The following is a 23,639-nucleotide window of genomic DNA, read 5'->3' as shown; positions in this document are numbered from 1 at the left end:
GTCACTAGCTCAGGGTAGTGGCTGGAAGAATGAGATGTCAAGTGTGAAAGTCCAAGGTGTGATTGTTTTGGAGAGTAGACTAGAGTCGGCACTCCTCCACATCAGAAGAAGTCAGTTGAGATGGTTTGGCTGTGTGTTTTGGGGGTCTCTGGTGACTCCTGGATGAGTTGTTTCAAGCATGTCCTATTGGGTATGAGTCACCCTGGGGGAGATCCAGAACATGCTCACGAGACCCAAAACACGCTAGAGACTCTCTCTCAACTGGCTTGGGAACATGACCTGGACCAATAGTAGTAATTGGATGGATGAATGACTGGATGACCAAAGGAGTGTCTCTACCAAATGGCTATATGAACAGATATAGCCATTTGGTTAGCCATCACAGCTATATGAACTACCTGATTTTGTACAATTCCTTTTGTGTCTTTAATAAAGACCTGAACATTTTTATCCTCATACTATGATGGCTTGTAACTAAACATATTCAAACTACACAGGTGTCTTTTAAATTTTGCATTTTTTAATTCCTTTCGTTTTTTTTTTGTTTTTTTTTTTTGTTTTTTTTACTATTTTAAGCCCTCATTACTTCATAAGTATAGGAGATATCCACATGAAGTTCAAAACATGTTCAAGATCTGTTAAAAATTGCAACTGGATACCTTTTACATCCACCCCATGTGTCACAGTCTAAAGCAAAAGGGTTCTTTATTTGCAAACCTGAGCAGCAATATCAGATGCAATAGGATATGTCAGAAACAATAATTATCATCTTGGATATTTGATCTACTTTCTGGTAATTCAATGGAGAAAACATCAAAGTGTGTTTGGGGTAAATGTTTAAGGATCATAGCACCATGTGGGAAAAGTGGTGGATCAAAACAATTTGTGGTATATTGAAAGGCCACATTTTTCCTATATTTTGTTATCAGAGTATTCATGTAGCTTCTGTATCAAAATAACCTTCTAACATAGTCTGTAAAATATAAAGACGTAATATGGAGAAGAACACATTGCAAAAAAATATCACACTGATTAAGTAACTTTAGCTCCTGAGGTCCGTTCACTTTGAGCACAAAGGAGAAGATGGGTTGTAAAGAATCAGCTGATTCTTAATTTTTCATACAGACTCAAAGTACGGATGCGATGACGGTGAAATGTGGGAAAAAGCAAAAGCCCGTCGACGTAGCTCGGTGGAAAGAAAATCAGTGTGATGGACATTCAAAACAAACAAGATGGACAATGACATGTGTGTCTCTGTCCATACATTGTCTCCACAGGAAGTGCAAACACTAGTTTATGTGTGTAGGGGGATTAGGGACAGCAGTTCAATCCCATCCAAGAGGTTCCCAGTCAGGAAACACCATCGCAGTGGACTGGGGAATAACAGGAAGAGGGTACCTACCCGACTGACGCTCCTATGGAAACGGTTGACCAATTTAGCCTAGCTTCAAAGCGCTAGGAAAAGGCCTAGAGTGTGGAGATGGGATGGGAAAACAACCCCCACACCTCCCTTGCATGCGATGAGTCTTCTCAAGGCAAATCCTGCTAATTATTGGTTGTGAGTGTTTTGAGAATGTAAACAACCGCTGCTTAATGAAATGCTTTGAGAGTGGCAGTCAGCACAGCTTAGTTAGAGAGGCGATAATAAGCTTTGAAAAATCTCTAATTTAATGTGTGTTATTATGGCTGTGGAAGCATGTAATGCTTGCTCTCAATTGAAGCCAGACACGAAACTGGAACTTCCAGCAGCATCATCAGTGAATTATTGGTCTTTTAATCTTTTCTTTTTCCTTACGTGTCTTTTCTTTTTTTCTTCTCGCTGACTTGCTTTTCTTTGTTAGCTTAATGCTCACGTTTCCCTTCCTTTTGTCCTCTTTATTTAGCAACTGCCTTGAAGATTTAAAGAAATAAAATCGGGGCTTACAGTTATTGAAGGGTTAATGCTAAGGGTAGGCATCAAGGGAACGCCACTGAAGTCCGCTCCCTCTACAATGGCACTGCCACTGGGGGGCTAATCCTTCTGGGTAATTGCATCTCTGCTATCCACTCTTAAATATAGCCTCCCCCTGATTAACGCTGACAGCGGGGGGTGGCGGAGATGATAAAGATTCAACAGGTCGCCTTGTTTTGAAGTTGTGACAGAAGAAGAGGTGGAGTTTGTGTATTGTGACCTACCCACTTGATCACTCGATCCTCACCAAAGTCTACCCTTGCCTCTCTTGTGCCCCCCCCCACCCACCCACCCGAGCCTCAGGGGTCTTGAATTTTTTTTGCGAGCTGGCTAATTGTGGGGGATTTAAACATGGCTCATCTCAGATTAACCTGAATGACAACAGAACAGAGAGTAGTGGGCTGAGTGTTGGTGGTCAGCGCAACAGACTGTAACAGGAAATTTAGGCTGTAAATCTCACATGCTGTTACACTACAAGCCCACACAAGGCTTCACCCTCCTACACATACCGCACCAAACTAGGGCTACAAGTAATGACTGTTCATTGCACACTATTAATAATTTGTTTGGTCACTAAATGTCAGCAGTTCAAACCTTTAAAAAAAAATGAACCAGGGATTTTTTTTCCTCCTAAGAGGCCAAATAGAGGACTCGTTGATTTGAAACAACAAACAAAAAACGGACACAAAAAAGTAGCACGTCATAGCTGTTAATCCACAGATTCCATCCATTTATTTTCTTAACTGTTTGTCAAGTTTAGCTGTACCCCAGCTGAAACAGGGTGACACGCTGCCAGTCTAACACAGAGTGAAAGGCATTGATTCACACCTACGGCCAATTTAGAATAACCAATTAACTTAAGCCCACTAACTAACCTGACTTTGGACTGTGGGAGGAAGTTAAAGTATCTGGAGAAAATCCACATAGAACATGAAAAGTCCACACAGAAAGCCTCAGATAGCCAGTGGATTTGAACCCAGGGTTTCTTGTGAGACAGTACTAAACACTGCACCAGTGCGCCACCTATTAATCTGCAGATTACCTTTAATTAATTAATCAGTTAAGAAAGAATGGCTCCACAGTGAAGTGGTTTAAACAAGCCAAAGATCCCTGGTTTGATTCCAGGCAGACCCAAATCCCTTTGGGGTTGTGTCAGGAAGGGCATGAGACGTAAAAATCTGCCAAACCAAACATGCTACCCGCTGTGGCCGTCCTTTTGTGAAAAGGGAGCTGCCAAAAATAGTTAATTAGTTTGGACACAAGTCGTGTTTTAACAGGCCAGAATTCATGCTGTGAGATAAAAACAAGCAGAAATTCCTAAACCGTTTCTCAAATATTTGTCACTTTTCCTCTAAAGCAATAGACTGAAACTGACTAGCAAAATTACTGTAAACAGTTTGACTGCTGCAGACTTTGTTTTAAATGCGTCTTCAGACTTGCGTTGAGTGAAACCGGCTGATGTCACTGTGACGTAATCCGGGTTATTTTTTTCACGCAGATGTTTCTGGGGAGTAACAGGATACCTTGTACATGTGGTTCACCAGTCTGAGCACTCACAGGAGCCATCTAGTGATCTCATGGCTTTGACATATAAACATAGGGGATCGTCCCTTTGAAAACTTCTCAACTTTAAAACATGACAAAAAGAATTGGGAAAATGTGTGATACCTGAATATCTTTGTTGTTTTGTTTTTGATTTCCTGTCTCCTTCATCATTATCTGTTTTTTTTTTTTTTTTTTGAACAACGGGGACTGAACAACGGGGAGCCGTGAACGCAGGTTTAAAAGTGTGCCGATGGCAATGTTGACAGATTTACTTCCTTTTCCTCCCCCTGGTCAGCACTTTGGAAAGAAACCAAACTCAACTCCCTCATTTGACCTTCTGCTCCGGTGGGGTCAAAGTTCAAATTAAGTTCTAAATCAAGCTGTGGAGCTGAGCTTAGGCACGAAGACGCAGCTATTCTGTAATTTGCCCGTTTAGTTCGATGGCGAAATCTCAGCTTGTCTGATGGAAAATCAATCCGCTGCTCAGGGGGAAAAAGACGAGTTTAAGTGCGAGTTTGCATGAGTCAGCCTGGATATGTGTGAGCTTGTTGGGTGAGAATGAGTAGATGGGGTGGGGTTGATTATTTCTGTCTGTGTGTCTGCTGTAGTAAAGAGAGGGAGCCTCTCAACTTTGTCACACTCCAGCCGTGTGTCATATTAACAGCGTCACCCTGAAACTCTGAATTATTTCAGGAACTAGAAAAACTTAAGTTATACAGCAAGTTCAGTTCACTTTGGGACTAAAACCTTCACCACCTGCTGCCTATCGGACGTTGGAGATATCGATCTGTTACCTTTGCTGAGGAGTGGAGTTTTTCTATGGCAGGTAAAGATAAAGTAGATTGTTTTTCTTAGATTTTGCGGTGATGGTGCTTTTAAGTTTTCCTTTTTGTTAGATACGTTTGTGAAATACTCGTCCCAGAACAGCTGGGAGAAACGCGCCGCTTTAGCAGTTTGAATTCACGTGGGGCTTTATCTGGACATTATCGCTTTCACCGGCTGATTTTTAATTAATGGTTTATTTTGTCTAGTCAAAATAAGCTCAATGTGTTGAATTCATTATATGGGAATAAGCAAACTTATCTCGTTTGAGTAGTTTTTGGACTTCTTTGCTTGACAAATGAATGATATGAGGAATTAATGACTTCAAAGTGGGCAGACCTTCAGTTACAGTTTTCTTTCTGGGCAGTACTTGTCTTATTTCTGCGTGTAGGTATCATCTACATCTGTGCAGACCAGCACTTTTTTCCTCGTATGTCTGCATATTTCACATCTGCTTCTTATATCAACAGACCAGTATACACCCTGGCACCCACCGCTGTTCTCTCCTTTCCATATTCTTTATACCAAACTGGAAGTGGTTTCCAAATAATCAATTTCCAAGTCTTATTCGGAACATCTTGCATCCAAATCAGCGTTCATTGAAAGTTCTCATTTCACTTAGAATAGCCAATCCCCCCCTTCCTCTCACTTCCTCCTTTTTTGGTCTTGCTCACCGCCCTCCTGTCTATCCCGCTCTCTTCTACTGCCCTGAAGCTATGGATCGGAAGGCTGGTTACGTCATAGTCAGCCAGCATTGACTGAGACAGCAGTCAGTACACTTGACTTTGTCCAAGCAGAGAGAGAGAGCAGCTGCTGGTGAGTGGTGTTTTTCTCATGGAGTTGTATTGATGGTGTTGAATGGTGAATGGTGTCGAGCCTGTCATTTAGTTCTTCAGCTCTGAGAGGATTTATTGGTGTTTTTCTTCTCACGAGGCATGCGTTTTTATTTTATTCTGTTTTTTGTTTTTTCCTCATTGACAGCATTGTGACAGTAGCATGTGTCATCTGGGTTTCCTGTAAATATTTGACCAAGTAGCAGAAGTTGGGGTCAGCTGCGTTTCCGCTGAAGACAGTCAGATAATTTGATTTCAGTCAGTTTAGCTCACTTTAATGTTCTTTTAAACTCATACAGCCTGTAAGGGAGATGAAAAAAGTAGGTTTTTAAAGTGCTGGCTTTCTTGTTTTCTTGGCGGGGCGCTTTAGTAAAATGAGCTGTGAAAAAATGAGGAGGTAATATTTTTCTTGGGCAAAATTCATTGCATGTTGAAACATAACTTTCTCTGGAATGCTTTGTCTGTTTTACCCCAAAAAAGAGTTGCTGTATTTCCTGTGAGCATGTTTGTTCCTGAGTCTGTTACTTTCAGTGGCAAACTCGGAGAGCCGTGTGCTGACAGATGAAGCTTTGGATCTCATTCCGCCTTTAGATGGTTTGTCTGGTGCTCTGCTGTACGTGATATGGGGAAATGATAAAGGAAAGCGTGTTGATGCATCCCCAAGTCAGTCATTCACAGAATAGTTAATGAACAGTGTTGGGGAGTAACGGAATACATGTACCGCCGTTACGTATTTAAAATACAAAATATGAGTAACTGTATTCCGTTACAGGTACCGTTTAAAAATGTGGTATTTAGAATACAGTTACTTTTGTTGAAATAAATGGATTACATGGCGGTACTTTCCTGTTTCATATTGTCGCGGGTCAGGACTGTTTTGTTTGACAGCTACATTCTGTTGTTCCAGGCGGCAGCGTTGCGGTTGCCATGGTTACAGGGTGACGCTCTGCGTGTTTCCTGGGCGAGAGAGCGCTTTTTGTTGTTGTTGTTGTTGTGCTAAGCTAATAGGCAGAATGAAGAATGTAGCTTCATGGGCAGTGTAGTCCGTGCTGCAGGGAGAATGGACTGCCATACTCGTTATGTGTCTGTGAGCGCGAGGTGGGAGAAAAAGGAGAGTCGAAAAGTACGAGTTGTCATCGAGCAAAAACGGGAGCTGGAAGCATGTAAATATAATAATAACCACTGCAGCCAAGAAGAGTGCCTGACGAGCCCAGTTGTAAGTAAGCTATTAAAACTCGACTGTATGCTTTGTTCGTGTTTTCCTCCGAAACAGTAAGTTCTGTTGGAGCAGCCTTTCAACGCCTCTCTCTGTCTCTCGCAAGCAGAGTTGACCCAGAACAAAAAAGTAAAGCTATTTTTCGGCTAGGAGCCTGACAAGGAACCCGTATTAGCCAGAGGTCCCTTTACTACGGTTCGGAGCCGCGGAAATTCAGTAATAGTAATAAATAACACAGCAATAGTACATTCACGTAGTTGTAAACAGCATGATAATATATTAAGTAATCCAAAGTATTCAGAATACATTACTCTCATTGAGTAACGTAACGGAATACGTTACAGAATACATTGTAGGGCATGTATTCTGTAATCTGTAATGGAATACATTTTAAAAGTAACCTTCCCAACACTGTTAATGAATATATGGAAACGGCACCCAATATAATTTGTATACATTCTAATCTAATCTGTTACCATAAGAGGAAGTAGAAATTTATTTTTCTTGGGTCTTTAAAAAAAGTTTTCCATGTAGTGGCAATACAAATGATGTTCATGAGTTAGTAATACAGAAAAGGCCCATTTATTCTAAATGTCTATATGTAATCTGGGAAAATCCAGTCCTTGTTCATCATGTGTCACTTTGCAGAGGAGGATGACATTAAGAAATACTGTATACAGTTACTGGTATCTCCAGTCTGCAGTGAGAATCTAAATGACCCTGATAAAAAGATTGCGAAATGTCTACTTTTGGCGTAATTCAGCTTAATTTAGACTTTATTTATCAATTTAACTGGCGATCTGACACAAGAGCATTGACAAAACAAAGTATGTGGTGAAGGAGGAGGGGGGGGCACGTCAGCGAGATGATCATACAAGCTTATTTTGAAGAGAAAACACGTTAAAGTGATTACCCAAACTCTCTGGTGTAAACACCCACCACAGTTTACAGACAGACTTCCTGCTTCATCTGAGATCTGCTGTACTTGCCATAGCTGAGCAAACATTTCATATTCCTGCGGTTGATTGTTGTGCCTGCACTCCTAGTTTTATGTCAAACGTAAGATAAACTGAATAAACTGTTTACTTTATTGTTAATGGAGCTCTTACGAGAACAATGTTCGATATCGCAAGGTGCACCATTTGGTTCAAAGGTGGAGTTTGCATGTTTTTTCCGAGCACTCGTCCCAGTGTCCAAAGAAATGCTTGGTAAATAAACTGGTCATTCTAAATTGATCATAGGTGTGATTGTCTCTCTGTGTTGACCCTGCAGTACACTGGGTTTACCCCACTTTTTGCTCAAGCACTGCATTTCTCATTGCATTCTAGATGATTTTTGCCATTTCTGTCTTATGTCCAGTTCTTATTCTGAGAATATTGCCATGTTTGTTTTACTTTTATTCCGCCCCCAAGCAGCTGCAGTGTCGTAACAGTGACGTCCACTCCAAATTGGTCTATATCGCCCCGAAGACAGAGTGCTATACACAAACAGTGGGAGTTAACATTTCTTTATTTTCTTAGAAATCTTTGGCGTAACAAAGATCTGCAAAAGATTTCCCAGTGGCAGTGTGAATGTCAGAGGCGTACATAAGTGTCTCATTTTAAAGAGTGCCAAATAAACTCCTATTTAGAAGATGTCGGCAGGGTATTTCCTTAGTATGTCAGGAAGGAGTTTTCATATCATGTCACATTGATCCTTTTTATTTTCCCTCACTGGATAGTAATTTGCTTTTGCTTTCACTTTCACTGGTTGGTTAGATTTAGGAACTAAATACTGTGTTTCATAATATCAGTACTTTGGGCCAGCTTAAATGTGATGCCAATGGTTCCTTGCTAGTTAGGGGTGAGACCCTTCCCACTTCTGCTATGAAACCAGTGCCTCAAAATGGCAGTATCAGATGCTCTGGGAATGAGAACAGTCTAATTCGTTATTGCTCCTACAGGGACTTTCGGCTGATGAGAACTTTTACTTCTTCCCAGAAACATGCAGCTATAGACGTCTTCTGCTATTTATAGTATTTTACAACATCTAAAAAAAAAAGAAAAGGCCCTTTTTTCCCATCATCATTTTAGAAATCTCATAACCTTTCTATAAAATTAGGACAAATCATGGACAATGTGTCATTGTTCTCAAAAGGATTGCAAACAGAATTTCTGAACATCCATCCAAAGATCCTAAAGTGACCTTCAACCTTTCTGCTGTGGATGAAAACCCTTGGCAGGTGTCTGGTTTTTAAAAGTGCCTAAAAATGTTGGCATGGAGAAGCTAAGTACTTACATCTGCTAAAATTTCAGTTAACTGAATTAAAAATGATTCAGCTGATTTGCTGACAGTTACTAGTTTTAAGTAGTAAAACTGCAAACACAGTAAAAGTATAAATGATCACTTCTTACCTGTCCACTGGTTAAATCGGCAGTATGTCATGTAGGGGTCATTAGGCTGTATATCTTTGCTTTTATTGTTTTATTTCCACTTGCCCTTGAATGACATCATCCCTTGTTAACTGCTTCTCCTGCTTGCACTTGATCTTTGTTTAATGAATGAGTACCATCACCAGAATTTACCACTGTCGGCCTTTTTATGAGTATACATACGTTTGGTGAACACACGGTTTCGCTCTTGCTCTCTCTTTCTCACACACACACACACACTTGGGCTCTCTCTTGGAAAGCTGTAACACAACAAGTGCCTCTGTTTGAGTAAATCCATATGGGTGCAAGGCGTCAGGACTGTACTGTACCACGGTGAGGGAGAGTCTCTTAATGAGGAACAGGCGTGCAGACAGGCAGACAGTCGTGTTGCATAAGAGCCGCAGTAAAAAACCGGGGCCTGGCTATCCTCCTCCGCCCCCTTTGCTTAGCCAGAGGACAGATGGCAGTAGAAGAAAGCGAGCCAAGGAGCAGCAGCAGCAGTGGCGGCGGCGGGGCTCTCCAATGGCACTCCTCAACAGATGCATTGTTTATTTATTGAGAAATAAATCAGACGTGGGCCTGGCCTGCCGAGGCTACCTCTTTGATCTCCTGCAGCCTTACTCTGTGCTGTTTTCAATCCCACCTACTGGGCCACAGCTAATGGCAACTCTGTAATGTTTAGGAAAGTAGGCCCACTCCAGCATTCACAGGGAGGCCCTATGCGGCTGCGTGCTTTAATCCCGAGAGGACAATGAAAGGGGCTCTTAAGACAAAGGTACTGAAAAAGAAACGCAGCTTGATAAAAAGATCCACCTCTGCCTCAGTCTCTGGTGCAGATGACAATGGCTGAAATGCTCCGGTTGAGTCTTAGAGGCACGACTTCACAAACCAATAGGTGACCTCCCCAATAGGTGACCTCACAGATTCCCTTTCCGAGTCTCACAAACCCTATGGGAGGGATGGAGCACTATTTTTCCTGAATTGGTGTTTTGATAATAGTCAAACTATTATAAACCAGTGCTCCCAAATCTCCCATAGGTGTTCAGGCGACTTATTCACACCATCTTGCTCTGTAGATGGGAGCAGGATAAAATGATCATTTAGAAAAACTTTTTAATTTGCAGTGACCCGTTCCACAAAGGGGGCGAGTCGGTTATCTTTGATTAACCAGTGGATCCCCTCATAGTAGCAGCAGAGGTTTCAGATTATATAATAACTGCTTGTTTGAAGTACAGCAGCTCCATGTACTTAATTTCCCAGAGAAAATAGGGTACACTTGTGTTTGTGTAGTGTCTTGTATTTATGCAGACAGGTCAAAGATTAGTTTAAGTGTATTTGACTGTAAAAAATCAGACAGTGGTTATCTGCCTTTAAGCCTTAGACTATGAACCACGGGTGATGTGTTCTTGTGTCTGAGTTACCTTTAATTAGTTTGATGTTTTAGACTGTGTGAGTTCATCTGACCAAAGTCTGTCTGGATGTTTAACTGCCTTAAATGCAGTCGCAGTATTTGAACAAGACTGTGCATGACTATTGCTGGTCTGGTGCTAACCAATCATTTGTGTGCGTAGGTGTGCTTATTGAGATGCACTTGAGCATTTTTCCTTCCGTGTTTTTGTAAAAGGGGGGGGGGGCAGGAGTGTGGGGGTGTTCACAGCTGGAAGAAGGTGAGAGGTTGACTTGTAGCAGGATTATCCAGACCAGCCCCATAACTGATGAGCAGCGGTGTTGAGGCTAAAATAACCGACTGCGGAGGAGAATCTCGACCAGCTGCCAAATCAGTCAATGCGTGCATGTCAAGACAGGACCTTAACACAGCTTCTTCTGTGGGAGTGGAACGATGGTAAGCATCAAAGTTGGCGAGTGTAATTAAACACACTGCACATAGATGTCACCTGCAGTCTCAACAAACACTGGAGTGCAGTGCGCTCCTTCACTGTCTGACAGAAGCTTGACCTCGAACAATACATTCAACTTAAACAAACTGTGTTATGCATTATACTCAATATGAAGCATACAGTGTTTTGTGTTGATTCAGGCTACCTTTGATTCCATGTTCTCTATAGTGTGTGTGTGTGTGTGTGTGTGTGTGTGGTGGTGGACAGGCCGGGGTGGGGGGTGGTTGATGACAACCACTTTGAACAATGATAGGGAGTTGAGTTTGTTCTATGGGTGTGGGCACCACTGTTACATACAGCCATGTCTGTCGGTGCAGTAGAAGAGTGTTGTGTAGGAATAGGCAATGAAAAAAACGTGTTTTATTCCTTTTGGAGCTATGTTTTTCTCTCAGATGCAGAACGTTTACATGTATTACATAAACCCATCTGTCCATATCCACCCTGGAATATACACACACTCTAAAAGTAAAACACCATTTATTAAAGGGGACTTATTATACCCTTTATATTCCCAGCTCAGTCGATTTATTCTTAAACACCTTAAGCTACTGCCCCTCAGTTCATCCACTGACTGAAACAAGCCATTTAAGTTGTATTTCCACATAAAGCCACTGCAGCTGGGACATCAATGACTACAGTGAAAAGAAAGGATGAAACAAAAAAAAATTAAAACCTAAAACTGTATGTCATGATTTCTAAAAGTTGTGTGGTGTAGGGTGTGAACTTCTTCCTGTCATTTGATGTGTGACATGCCAGAAAAACTGCTGCTTTCAGTCAGCTTTATTTTGATTGGCTGCCCCTCATCAACAGATGGTTTGAATAGCAGGTGGGACGAGGATTTCTGCCCATAGCCGGAGCTGTATGTGTGAGATAAGCATGTTAGAAATATCCCTTCTCTTTGACAGAGCCAAGAGTGGAAAAACTGCCTGAAAACGAATGTTTGTGGCCATTTTTAATATGAGCATCCGCCACTGTAAAAGCATATCCATCCATCCATTCACTTCTGCTTATCTTTTTCAGGGTTGTGGTGGGTGCTGGAGCCTATCCCAGCTGTTTTAGGGCAAGAGGCTGGGTACACCCTGGACAGGTCTCCAGTCTGTCGCAGGGCTAACACATAGACCCAAGGCTAACACATGTGTAGCCCTGTAAAAGCATATATGACAGAAAAAATAAAAGCATAATGGGTTTCCTTTTTATTTCTTCTTCTGGGTGTCTACCAAATGTCTTCTTGAAGCTGTTACCGGTGCTCCTGTTTTCAATTGAAAAATATCAGAAATCACAACTTCCTATCATTTGTAACAAATTCCTATTATGTTACAAAAATGTTTCGCTTTTGCCTCGGGGTTAATGCACTCCTTCTGAACTTGTGTCTGTACTGGGTCTAGCCTGTTTGAGGCTGCCTCAAGGAATGCTTGAAGACAGTCATGCATGGTTCCCATGGTACAGCTCGCCTATGCGCTGCTCTTTAAGTTACCAAGACGTATGCGTCCAAAACCAGCCGATGAGACATTTTAAACAGGATTCCCTTGTAAAAATAAAACGCATTGTGTGAGAACAATTCTGACAAAGCACAAAGCTCAACTTGCTGGCTCAACTCTTTTGAAGTGTGGTGTCAACTCTGACAGGCGACAATAAGGGTGGGATTAAATCTGTACTTTCAGCGACTTCAAACAGTACTTGTGGTTTTACAAGCGCCGGGACAGCGCACATGAAGAAGAACTGACTGATTTGGCAAACGTACAGGACATTTGGTTATAGCAGCGCACCTGTCCTCTCTGAGCTCTTTCGATTCAAACCATCCGGGGCTGTCTACTGTGCGGTGGATGAAACATTCCTGAACAGGGTTACACTGGGCCAGGGTCTGTGATTAAAAACAAAAATCACTCTGTAGCACCACTGATAATCGCTGATTTGGGTATTTTTGTAGATGAATCGGGTAGACTGGTGTAGTCTTCTATCAAGTTTTAAGCTTATCAACCTAATAAGTAACTCTTCTTTTTTGTATTTATAATGTTAGTTTTCAGCATTTCTGAATAGCTGATAAATTCCCATCAAACTCTACCTCCTAATGACACTTACAGAACAAAACTAGGATTAGTCTCTTTCCCCCTCTTCTTTCAGACCACACAGAGAGGAGCCATATCTCGTTGCTTTTCTTCTCCAACTTTAACGTGATGCAAACGCACACACAGTGATGCGTGCTATTACATAAGCGCTAGGTGTTCTCTGGCAGGACAAGCTGTTCCGGAGGAAGGCTGAGTAAGGTTTGAGGGGGAACTGAAGTCAGGTTGCAGACAGGCAGGAGTGTAGCTTTGGCTTTTACTGAGCAGATTGTCTTTAAAGCAGCCCTGTGATGGATGGGCCTCGTATCACACTCGCTCAGATCTGTAATCTGGGTCTGCTGCCTTTCTGTGTGCGGAATTATATGATGCACTAAGCGTTATTACCAGCTTGTGAGGATGTGGCAAGCTGTCCGCACTTATAAAATTGTCCTCAGGATACCAAAATTATTGGTGGTGGTGGTGGTGAGGAGCTCGCAGCCAAATTAAACTGCCTGGCTGATGTGGCTCCAAACCCACAAGTTTCATCTTTTAATTATAAATCATGTTTAAGAAATGTGAATTTAAACTTAAGATAACCGTTCCCCACTGTGATGTCATTAAGGTCGACTGTGTGAAGTAGCCTAATGTTCTGTAAAGCAATTTTTCTTTAATAAAATAATCCTCAGCTGTCACGTATGCGTGTGTGGATATAGCCTCACCGTGTGTCCCTGCACGGACGACTGTGTTGAAGTAATCCTGATTCACCTCAGGAGACTCGAGTCATCTTCTTTCAAACAAAAACAGCTTTATTACAGCTGAACAACTGCTGTGCGGCTCATCGATGACACAACTTTTGAGCAGGCATGCCTGTATTTGTGCGTTCAATTATGCATGTGGGGAGAATTGGCAAGCTGCGGGACGTGTGAAAGCAAGGATGCATAAGCGCGTGCCACGCGGCATCGGATCTGGAAAGCCAAGTCGAGGGGCCGCTGCTGGGGCCTGTGTGTATTCTCAGCTGTTGGGGAAGGGGGCGAAGCTGGGGCTGTGTGTGTGTGTTTGTGTTTTCAGCGTTTTCATCTGCAGTCATGCCGCCCCGAACTACCCCACTAATCCGGGCAGATCTGAGAGCAGGCACGCAGGGGACTCACGCGACGCACTCACATGACACATGTTGTCTCGCACGCACTCGTACGTTCACCGTCCGAGGCACGCGCGGCTTCCTGTCAGCTGTCTCACACCGCCACCTCCAACTTCATTTGTACCCTCCTCCACCTTTTTCCATTTTGATCCGTATCCAGAAATGCTTCGTAAAAGTCAGGCTGTACCTGAATAACTGTCCGATAGGAATGTTCAGTATTGCAAAAATCTCAGCTGCACATATCCTGAACTGCTACATATCTCTGATAGCTAAATCTATCTTGTGATGACTGTGAGATTACAGGCTTTTCTAGGTTTATTTGACTTTTTAACCCTTTAAAGCCGGTCAGAGCGGGCACGCTCCGTTTTGCGCAACCATTTTTAAATCCCGGTAGCTCTGCAACCACGTAAGCTAGCGCAATAATTTTTTTTGCATATGAAACCGGAGGAGTCGTACTTACATCTTATGCCATCAGCTTGTCCTCGGTCACAGTTTCCTTCCACATATAGCTTTGCAAAAACTGCATAAAAACTACTTGCAGCAACAAAAACATCAGCGCGAACTATCGCATGTCCGCCATGTCCTGCCCGAAACCGGAAGTGATGTCATTTTGCGGAAATGTAGTTTTTTACTATCAGGGCCTCATGAGCCTATACTGGTGTTTTTAAAAGTTATGTTTGACTTTATGACTTTCTGTGTCGTTTCTGGGATGCTTAGGACTCATATTGCACTGCTGGAAATAGTTTATTTTGATGCATATGCTGCTTTTTTTTTGCAAATTTGCATTATAATATTTATTTTTGTTTTTCCTGCAGTATATAAAAATTGGTATATTTCAAAAATAAAACTATGAAGACACTCAAAATAAATTTCCTGTGGTGGGAAACTATTTTGTGCAACTTTTTTGTATTTACAGTTTTGAGGGATAAGCCTCTTAAATTTCTCTAACTAGAAATATATGTTAAAAAAACAAAAACGATTTTCAATTTTTTTGTAGTTTATTGCACTTTTTTGCAATTTATGTAATTACTATGCACTTAATGCAGACATATTATTAAAATTTAGGCTGTAATGGTTGTATTGATGTATAGCAACTTGAAATGCTCCCAAAAATGGCTCCACAGCATGTAAAAATATAATATAAGCTCTGGCGGACTTGGTTCTATGGTAGGTCTTAAAGGGTTAAACAGTTGGTTCTTTTTGGTTCACCAGGAGAGGCATTAGTTCATCCTATGATGGACCATTTATCTTGGCTAAAGCATCCGATTTTTTTTCCCAGCTGCTTTAGTTCCTGCAGGAATGTGAACGCCCTGACTTGATAGCGTGGAGGGCCTACCTATCTTATTGTCTAAATATGGCTTCTGATTTGCTTGTATTTCTCTAGTGTGGTTCTCTTTGTGTCTCCACACTTCATGGAGAACTTAGCATCTCTGTGTGATGAGATATTTGACGCTGCTGTTCGAAAATGTGTGTGCGCTGACGTTCACTTCAGAGAAGCATAAGCATGCGATGTTTTAACAACTTTCTATCACTTATTTCTAGCTGGTGAGTGGTGAGGTGAGGTCAGTGAGTCAGATGTGAGACGCAGCAGTTATCTGTACCTGCAAGTTACAGAACGTCATCGACTGTGGCTATTGAGAAATGTTCTGCCTGTTCTTTTAGTCCTCCTTCACCGCAGTCACCACAAAGTGAGCAATGCTTGCGGATACGGCTATTTGCTAACTAGGTCGGTCCATTTACTCAATCTTTATCACTGAATAGTGCTCATGTGATGACTTTTAATATGAATATCAGCACCCATGTCTGCGTTTTTACATCTGAAATCTTTTATTCATGAGTATGACCATCATTTCTGTCTGCAACTTTAGCAACACACCTGCTTGACTATCTGCAATTGTTTCAGTATGACAACCCAAACTCTAAAAATCAAGTTTTAATTAACTGGAATTGCTGTTTAATCTCATGTCTGTTCACTACAGTACAAAAGGCCATTCTCTCATTAACTTCACTGCTCTTTTTCTCGCTGTAGTCTCTATTTAAAGCTTCTCTGGTTGAAGCTGTGTCTGGGTACAGTGACCACGAGTGCATCGGAGGAAGGGAAGAGTCTACGCTGGTGGTGGCAGAGGACAGAAACGACAGAGCTGGGGAGAGGAAAATGAGAAGAAGACCCCGGCTTATGGGGCTGTTTAATCTCTGCAGGACCGTCAGATGGCTTTGACAGAGCACAGGCACCAATTAGGCTGCAAGATTAGGGGGCTTTGTACTTCTGAAAAGCTTCTGGATGGACCTTTTTTATTTTTCCTTCCTGCCTTGCCTTTATATCTTCACCGGGACTCCTCACCCTTCCTTAACCCTACCGCTCACTCCCTTCCTCCCCCCTTTTTGTCCTCCTGCAGCTCTGCGATCTGCTCCTTAAAATCTGCGATTATATCTGGCTAGACATTGAGAGGAGGGGATTAATAAGGCAGCTTGTCAGTGTGGGTTGACAGGGCTGCACTGTGAATTAGCAGACCAAAGAGGGGGCACGTTGAATGTTTACTGGTGTCCGCTGATCTGGATATGGAGCCAACTTTCAAAGAGTTCAGGTCCCATGTGCACAACGTAAGGCTACAGTGCCAAGCCTGGGAACATTGTACTTAAATCTGAGTCTATTTTGTCCTCTTAAACTCCTTTCTTTATTGATGTATTGTCTTTGTGCATATTATTGCCTAAAATAGGCTCATGTAATGGGTATGGCATCCACCGCTTGCCTTCTATAGTTGTTTACATATCAGCTAGTCGGTCTAGCTTGTGCTCAAATCACTGCTGTGCACATACACACATATTTACACACTTGCACAGACACACTGCTCCTCATGAGTACATGGAAACAATGACAGGAAGTACATTAGCGGGACTTCCATTGTATCTCCCCATACATTCACGCTTCCTGAGCCGGGCGTGGGTGATGGTGAGTGGGACACAGGGTGGAGTGAGGAGGTGTACACGGAGAGCTCCCCCAGTGCTTCGCCGCCCATTGTTGACGTGGGGTGGGTGTATATGTCTGGGCCAGGAGATCCTTTAATCCTGCAGCCTTCTGCTGCATGTTGCATCAGCTATGGAGCTTCTTGAGCTCTCTGGCCTGGAAGTGTTGCGGTTGCTGACCTGCGGTCAGTTTTGTTGCTTCACCTCTGGGGATACCAGTAAGGATTAGGTCAGGACAAGCTGGTCCTATGTCAGCACACGCGCTGTAAAACTGACTTTAACTCAATTAGCTGTCATGCCGCTGAGGGACAGATGGCGGGAAGGTGGGAGTCGCCAAACCGCAGGAATGCCCACAACAGCTTCTGTGGTCATTTTAATTGTAACTGAAACAATAGTCAGGCAGGGAGCTGTTTATTCCAAGTGTGTGTGACTGTTTTGCCATTTTTACTTTGACCGAGTCATTTAAATTGTTTTTGTATTTTAATGCCGACACTTTATGTCCTTGGCAGTTATTTTGTTCTGACTTTCTCTTTTCCCCCCCTCTTTTGCTCTCTGTGTTTAGGTTTGTCACCACCCAGACTGTCAAGACCTGAATAGCAAAAGCCCCCTCCACCTGTGTGAGTCATGTGACTCACGCTGCCATTCAGAGAATTCAGACAACATGCACTTTGACCGGCACCCCCGATTTGACTTGCAACCTCAAGGTAGACTTGCATGATTTCTTTATTTGGTATCCCTCCCTGAGCAGGATGTCGCTGCGTAAATGTCAAGGACTCGAGTTGTTGTTATTGTCTAAATAAGGCAGATCGTGTAAATCATTTCCCTCTTGCACAGCTCAACGTGCGTTTGTCGCGAAATTCCACATTTTGTAATTTGAGTGAGCGTTGTTACTTTTGTTGAAGTAAAAATTTGTCTTCCACTCTATGCAGACAGTTTTGGCTTCAATCGTGCCAGCAAAGTTCCAGTCAGTTATTTTGTAGAAACTGTCCAACCCTTTACTTTACCGTACAAAGCACCTTGAGGCAACTGTTGTTCTGATTTGGCACTATATAAATAAAATTGAATTGAATGGACATTTGTAGGGATGCATCCCTAAATGTACGGACGAGCGACGTGCCCATACAAAAGAGAATCTGTATTGTTTTTAACACATGCTGTGAATGGAAGAATGAATAAGTTACAACAGTGATTTAAACAGATATAAAGGGTCATATTCATGACACAGCAATGCTCAGCATAGCTCGCTAAACTTATCTCAGACCTAAAGTGATATGTGGTATGTAGTGAAATGTGCCAAAGCCAGATGTGATCTATAGTGTAGAGATTTGTTTTGTTTGGTTTTATATGTCTTTGCAAAAAGAAACCACGATGTAGTGGAAATGCAGGAACTGCAGGTAACTGTCACCGAACTTCCTTGTTTGTCGAAGGATGCTATGTTTTTGTTCTATATCTGAAGTAAAAACTGTTACCATTTACATAGACTGAGAGCAGAATTTTACAACAATCATCCAGACAGAGCTGTACAAACCAGAAAAATGATCTTTTCATTCTTTTGCAGTAAATAACTTTTAAGAAAAGTTGAATTAACTACCACTTTTCTGTTTATTAACAATGCAAATTAACATTTGTTACAATAAAGGTTAACTTAGTTGTGAAACAACACAGAGAATGACTGCTGTGATTTGTTAACCTTTAGCCTCCATCCTGGCTCGGAACGTATCCACACGCTCCTGTCCCCCACGGACCAGCCCCCCCTCGGACCTGGAGGAAGAGGATGAAGGGAGCAGTGACCGTGGGTCAGTAACCCTCTGTTATGTCATACCAGTGTTCCAGTTTTCCTCCTGCTTGCCTCTTTTCCTCTCTTATTCCCTGCATGCTCTAGGATAAATTGGAGCCATAAAGCATGTCGCCTGTCAGATCTCATTAAAATTTGTGATGCAGACAGATGAAGACGGCACTTTCTCATATGTTGGGCTTTTTTTTGAAGTGCTGCTTCATGTTAGGGGTGATGATGTGTTTGACTGTTTTGTAGGGAGCGTAAAACGGTGGGGATGAAGCTGGTGAAAAAGAAACCACGGAGACGACACACTGATGTAAGATGTCATGCAAACACTTTAACCCATGCTGTGTTCTTGGAAGGAGTCCAGGAAGATTATATGATAGAGACAAAGAGTTGTTAAATACAGCAGCTGCCATTTTTCTCTGTACCAAGACATGGCGTGATAGCACCTTCTAGGCTGTTCTTTGTCTGAGCCAGGCAGTGTAGTATGAAGGAGCCCCCCTGTGGCTCTGCTGAGAGCCTGCATACAGCCGGACAGCCCGCCCCACCTGTGTAAACTCACAGTCCCTCTGTTCTTCCCGCAGGACCCCAGTAAGGAGTGCTTCAGCCTCAAGTTTGACCTCAATGTGGACATAAAAACAGAAATTGTACCTGCTATGAAAAAGAAGACACTGCGGTGAGCATTGTGTTAAAAACTGAATTAAAAAGTTTTTCAAAACAGTTTATATCATAGTTACATTTTATTTCTCTTCGTCACGTCTTACCAGAGAGGTTCTAGGTCCTGTGTTTGAAAGGAACGGCATCGAGTTGTCCCGGGTGGACTTGTTCCTCGATCAGTCTAACACGCCACTGTCCCTCAACTTCGAGGCCTACCGTTTTGGAGGACACTACCTCAAAGTGAAAGGTAAAACCAAACAAGTACTTAAGTGATGTCGAATTATGAGTCACGATTCGTACGAATAGCGCTTGTGGCTGATTTATCGCTGTCGACTGTTGCAGAAGATGAAACAACTTCTCAGCAATGAAAGGTTTTTTTTAGATATGCAAGACTAAAATTTATGGCTGTGTTTTATTACAAAGAGAAACTGGCCTGAACACAGAGCGAGTTTAAGGGCAGATGAAGGTTGAGGAAGAGCAGTGAAGAATGTGGTATTAAATTATCAGATTCATTTTGAAAATCCTCTACAAAAACCCACTAATCATCAGCACGACAGAGGCCAAAAGAGCAATACTGTGATTTTTTTTCCACATCATATTTCCTGTGACCCCTCACATGAATCCCGAGTATATGTTTCCCATAAAGACGCAGAAGCTTTATTTCACTGTGATATGATTGAAGCAACCAAAATCCATCTTGTGCAATACTTTAAAAATCCTAATCAGTAAAAATTTTGTCCCAGGTTGATTTATTTTTTTGTAATAACCCAATAATAAGCAGAACAAAGTCAAATGTTGCCAAATGTCTCCCCTTTAATTGCAGAAAATGCATTCTTTTGATGCATTTTGCAGCCCTTCGCCTGTAAATGACTATTGAGCTGATCGCATGAGATTCGGTAAAGCAAATAAAGATCATGCGAATCTCATCAACAAATCAAATTATTTCCCCTTTTCTGTAAAATAGCCAACATAACTGCAGGTCCGCAGCTTGTTTAGGATATTTTTTTGGTCAGTTATTCAGTTGCTGGACAAAAAAAAAAGACTGTAAGAAACCTCTTTAAATCAATTTCAATAGCACAATGAAACGGCCCACAGGAAAAGCGGAGCTTTTGTTGTTTTTCCTAGAAACCGAGCAGTCTCATCCTCGGCAGCTGTATTTTAGATGTTGCACTGTTCTTACCTCTGTACCTTTTTAACAATGGTTAATCGAGACGAATGAAGCTGGCCAGTTTCCTCTCACACCCGTGTTTCTGACAAGCAGGAAAAAGGAGTGGACTGCGTCTTTTGTAATATACTAGTGATTAAAACTACACGTGGAAAATGTGTCACTGATCTGTTCAATTCTCACAAATTTCACTGACTAAACAGCGATATGAGTCTTTAGACTTTCCCTAATTTTTTCCAGGGTGGAAACTGGGTGAAATGGCTCCTTCTCCGCTGGTTCGCTTTTAGATGAAAGGCCCATTAGAGCCGCTCATAATGAGATCCAGTACCACGAGTAATTGCTCTTCTTTGAAATTGTCCCCTCCCACTCTCTCACCTCTTGACCACAGACTGGAGTTACATACAGTCTCAAAAATATACAGAGGTCAAAGGTAAACAGTTCACAGCTGTTCGGTCGCATGAAGTCTGAGAATCTATGTTGTTCTGCTCGAGTCTGAATCACGGTCTCTCCTGAGCTTTAACATGAATTTAGTTAGAACTAGTATTTAGGTTTTCTCTTTAAGTGAGCACTTTCACCAGGGATATTTGTTTTTGTTGCATGATTTCTAAGATATTTACCTGAAAGGTGAGAAGTTTCCACTGCCCCAAAGTGACCCAAAAACACACTACTGTGGGGTAGGCAACTCCAGACCTCGAGTGCCGGTGTCCTGCAGGTTTTAGATTCCACGCTGGGTTAACACACCTGAATCAAATGATTAGTTCATTACCAGGCCTCTGGAGAACTTCAAGAAATGCTGAGGAGTCATTTAGCCCTTTAAATCAGCTGCGATGGATCATGGACACATCTAAAACCTCCAGGACACCGGCACTCGAGGCCTGGAATTGCCTACCCCTGACTGCAGGTTTAATTTAAGCCCAACATTTGATTTGTATTAACCCGTCTACTGTGTTTTTAAGAGGCTGTAAAAATGTAAGAAAAACCATCACACCCCATACTGTTGGGTTCAAAAAAAGTCCAAACTCAGAACAAAAGTCAGTTTGAAGAGAAAACCCTTTGACATTTTTTCTGCTATAAAAGATAAATAATGACTTAAGACTTTTCCAGTATTTCTTCCACACAGCTTGACCTTTTTTTTCTTTCTTCTGTGTAGCTCGGCCAGGCGATGAGCTGAAGGTGGAGCAGGGCGTGAAGGACTTGCGGTCTCTCAGCCTGCCCAACATGAAGCCGCCTGGAGTCCAGAGCCCCTACATCCTCGCACCAGGCAGTGAGAAGGTGGAGCATGGATCTCTCGGACGCCGCGAAAGCATAGATCTGTTGGTGAGTTACGTTTGGCACAAAGGGGTTAATTTTTGAAAACGATTAGATTCGAACACCACCTCTGTGAACAACACATTGCACATCGACACGCCCTTCATCTTTTTTGGTTTTGTTTTTGTGCCGCAAGCTTTATCATTTTCCATATCACCTGTTTCTGTTGTCCATGGCCTCCTCCTCCTAGTATCTCATCACGATCTCATTATGACCTCATTGTCTTCCATTAGCGTTATCGGCACTGCAGAATCTTGGGCATCTATTTGAGCCTTCTGCCAGACTCAAATCTTCTGCCAGCTCTTTGTGCATCTATGAGCACACGTGCATGTATGTGTATGCCGCATCGTACTGCAGACTGAACCTTTGAATCTCACATGATGATGAGTCACTCAGGAACTCTCTCTGCTATACTTCAGCTCTTCCTGCAGCACCAGGAAGCGCCTGTTTTGTTACTGATGAGTGATGCTAAAAGGCCAATAGAGGCTTGCAGGATCCCGATCCACTTGGCTGCCAAACACGCAGCTTGGAAATGGTGCAGACGGTCATCGGGTTCAAGTTGTGGCAAATAATGTGCTCGCTGTAGCTCTCGAAACGGTTTTCAGCATGCAAACTTTGATTTTTAGCACAAATAGACATTAGTCAGGCTTTAGCACTGGCACTGTATCTAATCCTCCCTTAATCTGTGAAATGTTTTTGATTATTGCTTGAAACACTGTTTAGTCTGCAAAAAATCCTGAAAAATGTTCCTAACAGCTTCCCAGAACGCAATATAATGTGATCAGATAGCGACGCTGCTCAATAAACACCCACCCGTGCAATGTTGGGACATGTCCCAAACTTTCGATATACTTCACGATAACAGTAGCAGATTTTTCTCCCTGAACCTTTTGGATTTTTTGAAACAATGGGCTTTTCATTTCAGGCAAAGTCAGGCTATTATTTCTAATTGCAACCACAGATTTTTGCCACGTGAAACAACTGTCTGTTGCAAACTAGCTTAGCTCCATGTCTCTGTTTGGAAAGCTTGTGTTGTTCTGAATTTAGAGCTGACTGATCATCAATTAAGGGTCTTGTTCTTAAAAGACAAGTACCAACACTTTCTGTCTGGAGCTTCTGCAGAGAAGAGTAAAGGTCCCCAAATCCCATAAAGAGCTGAGTTGTGTTAAACTGTGATTGCATGCAGACGCTGCTTAAAAATGTGGGAATGCCTTGAGTGGATGTGACAGTCACGAATGACACTTTTAAAAGAAAAAATGTTGTTTGGGTGAGAGGTCAGTGGCCTATTTTGTCTGAAAATTATAAATATATTAAGATATACACACTGGCTCCTTTATTAGGTACACTTGGCTAGTAGTAGCAGTAGTTTCACATCCCAAATGTGCTCCAGCAGATTGACATCTGGTGATTTGAGTACAGTAAACTCATGGTCATGTTCAAGAAACCAGTTCGAGATGATTTGAGTTTTGCGACATGTTGTGTTACAATGTTGGAAGCAGCCATCAGAAGAATGGATGCACTGTGGTCATAGAGGGATGGACATGATCAGCAACAATGATCAGGTAGTATTCCACTTGGTACCAAACTGTGCCACTTTGGTGAGCCTGTGTGAATTTTCGCCTCACTATCCTGTTCTTAGCTGACGGGAGTGGCACCTGGTGCGGACTGAAGCTGATTCAGCTTCACTCGCACCTCGGGGAGTGTTTGAAGCAAGATGGCGCCTGTGTTCGGCCGCTTGTGCCGCTAGTACAGCTCGCTGGTATAGTTTTGTACTGGCCGCTATTGTCACTTGCAATATTATTTTTACCGTCCTGTGTTTTGATTTAGTCTCTGCCACCAATACTTATGATCGGGGCACACTGTTGTATATCAAAGATTCAATGGAGAGCTGCTTTGACAGCTGGGACAG

At 42.3% G+C, this 23,639-nt stretch overlaps 1 protein-coding gene across 5 annotated transcripts in view; it reads left to right on the top strand.

The window, feature by feature from the left end:
* The window catches only part of plekhg5b (pleckstrin homology domain containing, family G (with RhoGef domain) member 5b), an 81,260-nt gene that overhangs the window by 37,938 nt on the left and 19,683 nt on the right, over nt 1-23,639 (top strand). For 3 of the 5 annotated variants that reach the window (XM_085144954.1, XM_085144953.1, XM_085144955.1), the window contains exons 3-8: nt 17,383-17,524; nt 18,517-18,616; nt 18,853-18,913; nt 19,185-19,276; nt 19,368-19,504; nt 21,573-21,739. In XM_085144954.1, the coding sequence (XP_085001080.1) occupies nt 17,383-17,524; nt 18,517-18,616; nt 18,853-18,913; nt 19,185-19,276; nt 19,368-19,504; nt 21,573-21,739 (699 nt within the window). Of the gene's footprint in view, nt 1-541; nt 5,135-17,382; nt 17,525-18,516; nt 18,617-18,852; nt 18,914-19,184; nt 19,277-19,367; nt 19,505-21,572; nt 21,740-23,639 lie in introns of those variants that run through there. The other 2 variants (XM_085144958.1, XM_085144957.1) reach the window with 2 other exon arrangements.

Source organism: Neolamprologus multifasciatus, chromosome 20, assembly GCF_963576455.1.
Source record: "Neolamprologus multifasciatus chromosome 20, fNeoMul1.2, whole genome shotgun sequence".
NCBI lineage: Eukaryota > Metazoa > Chordata > Actinopteri > Cichliformes > Cichlidae > Neolamprologus > Neolamprologus multifasciatus.
This window is presented reverse-complemented; position numbering and strand designations above follow the sequence as displayed.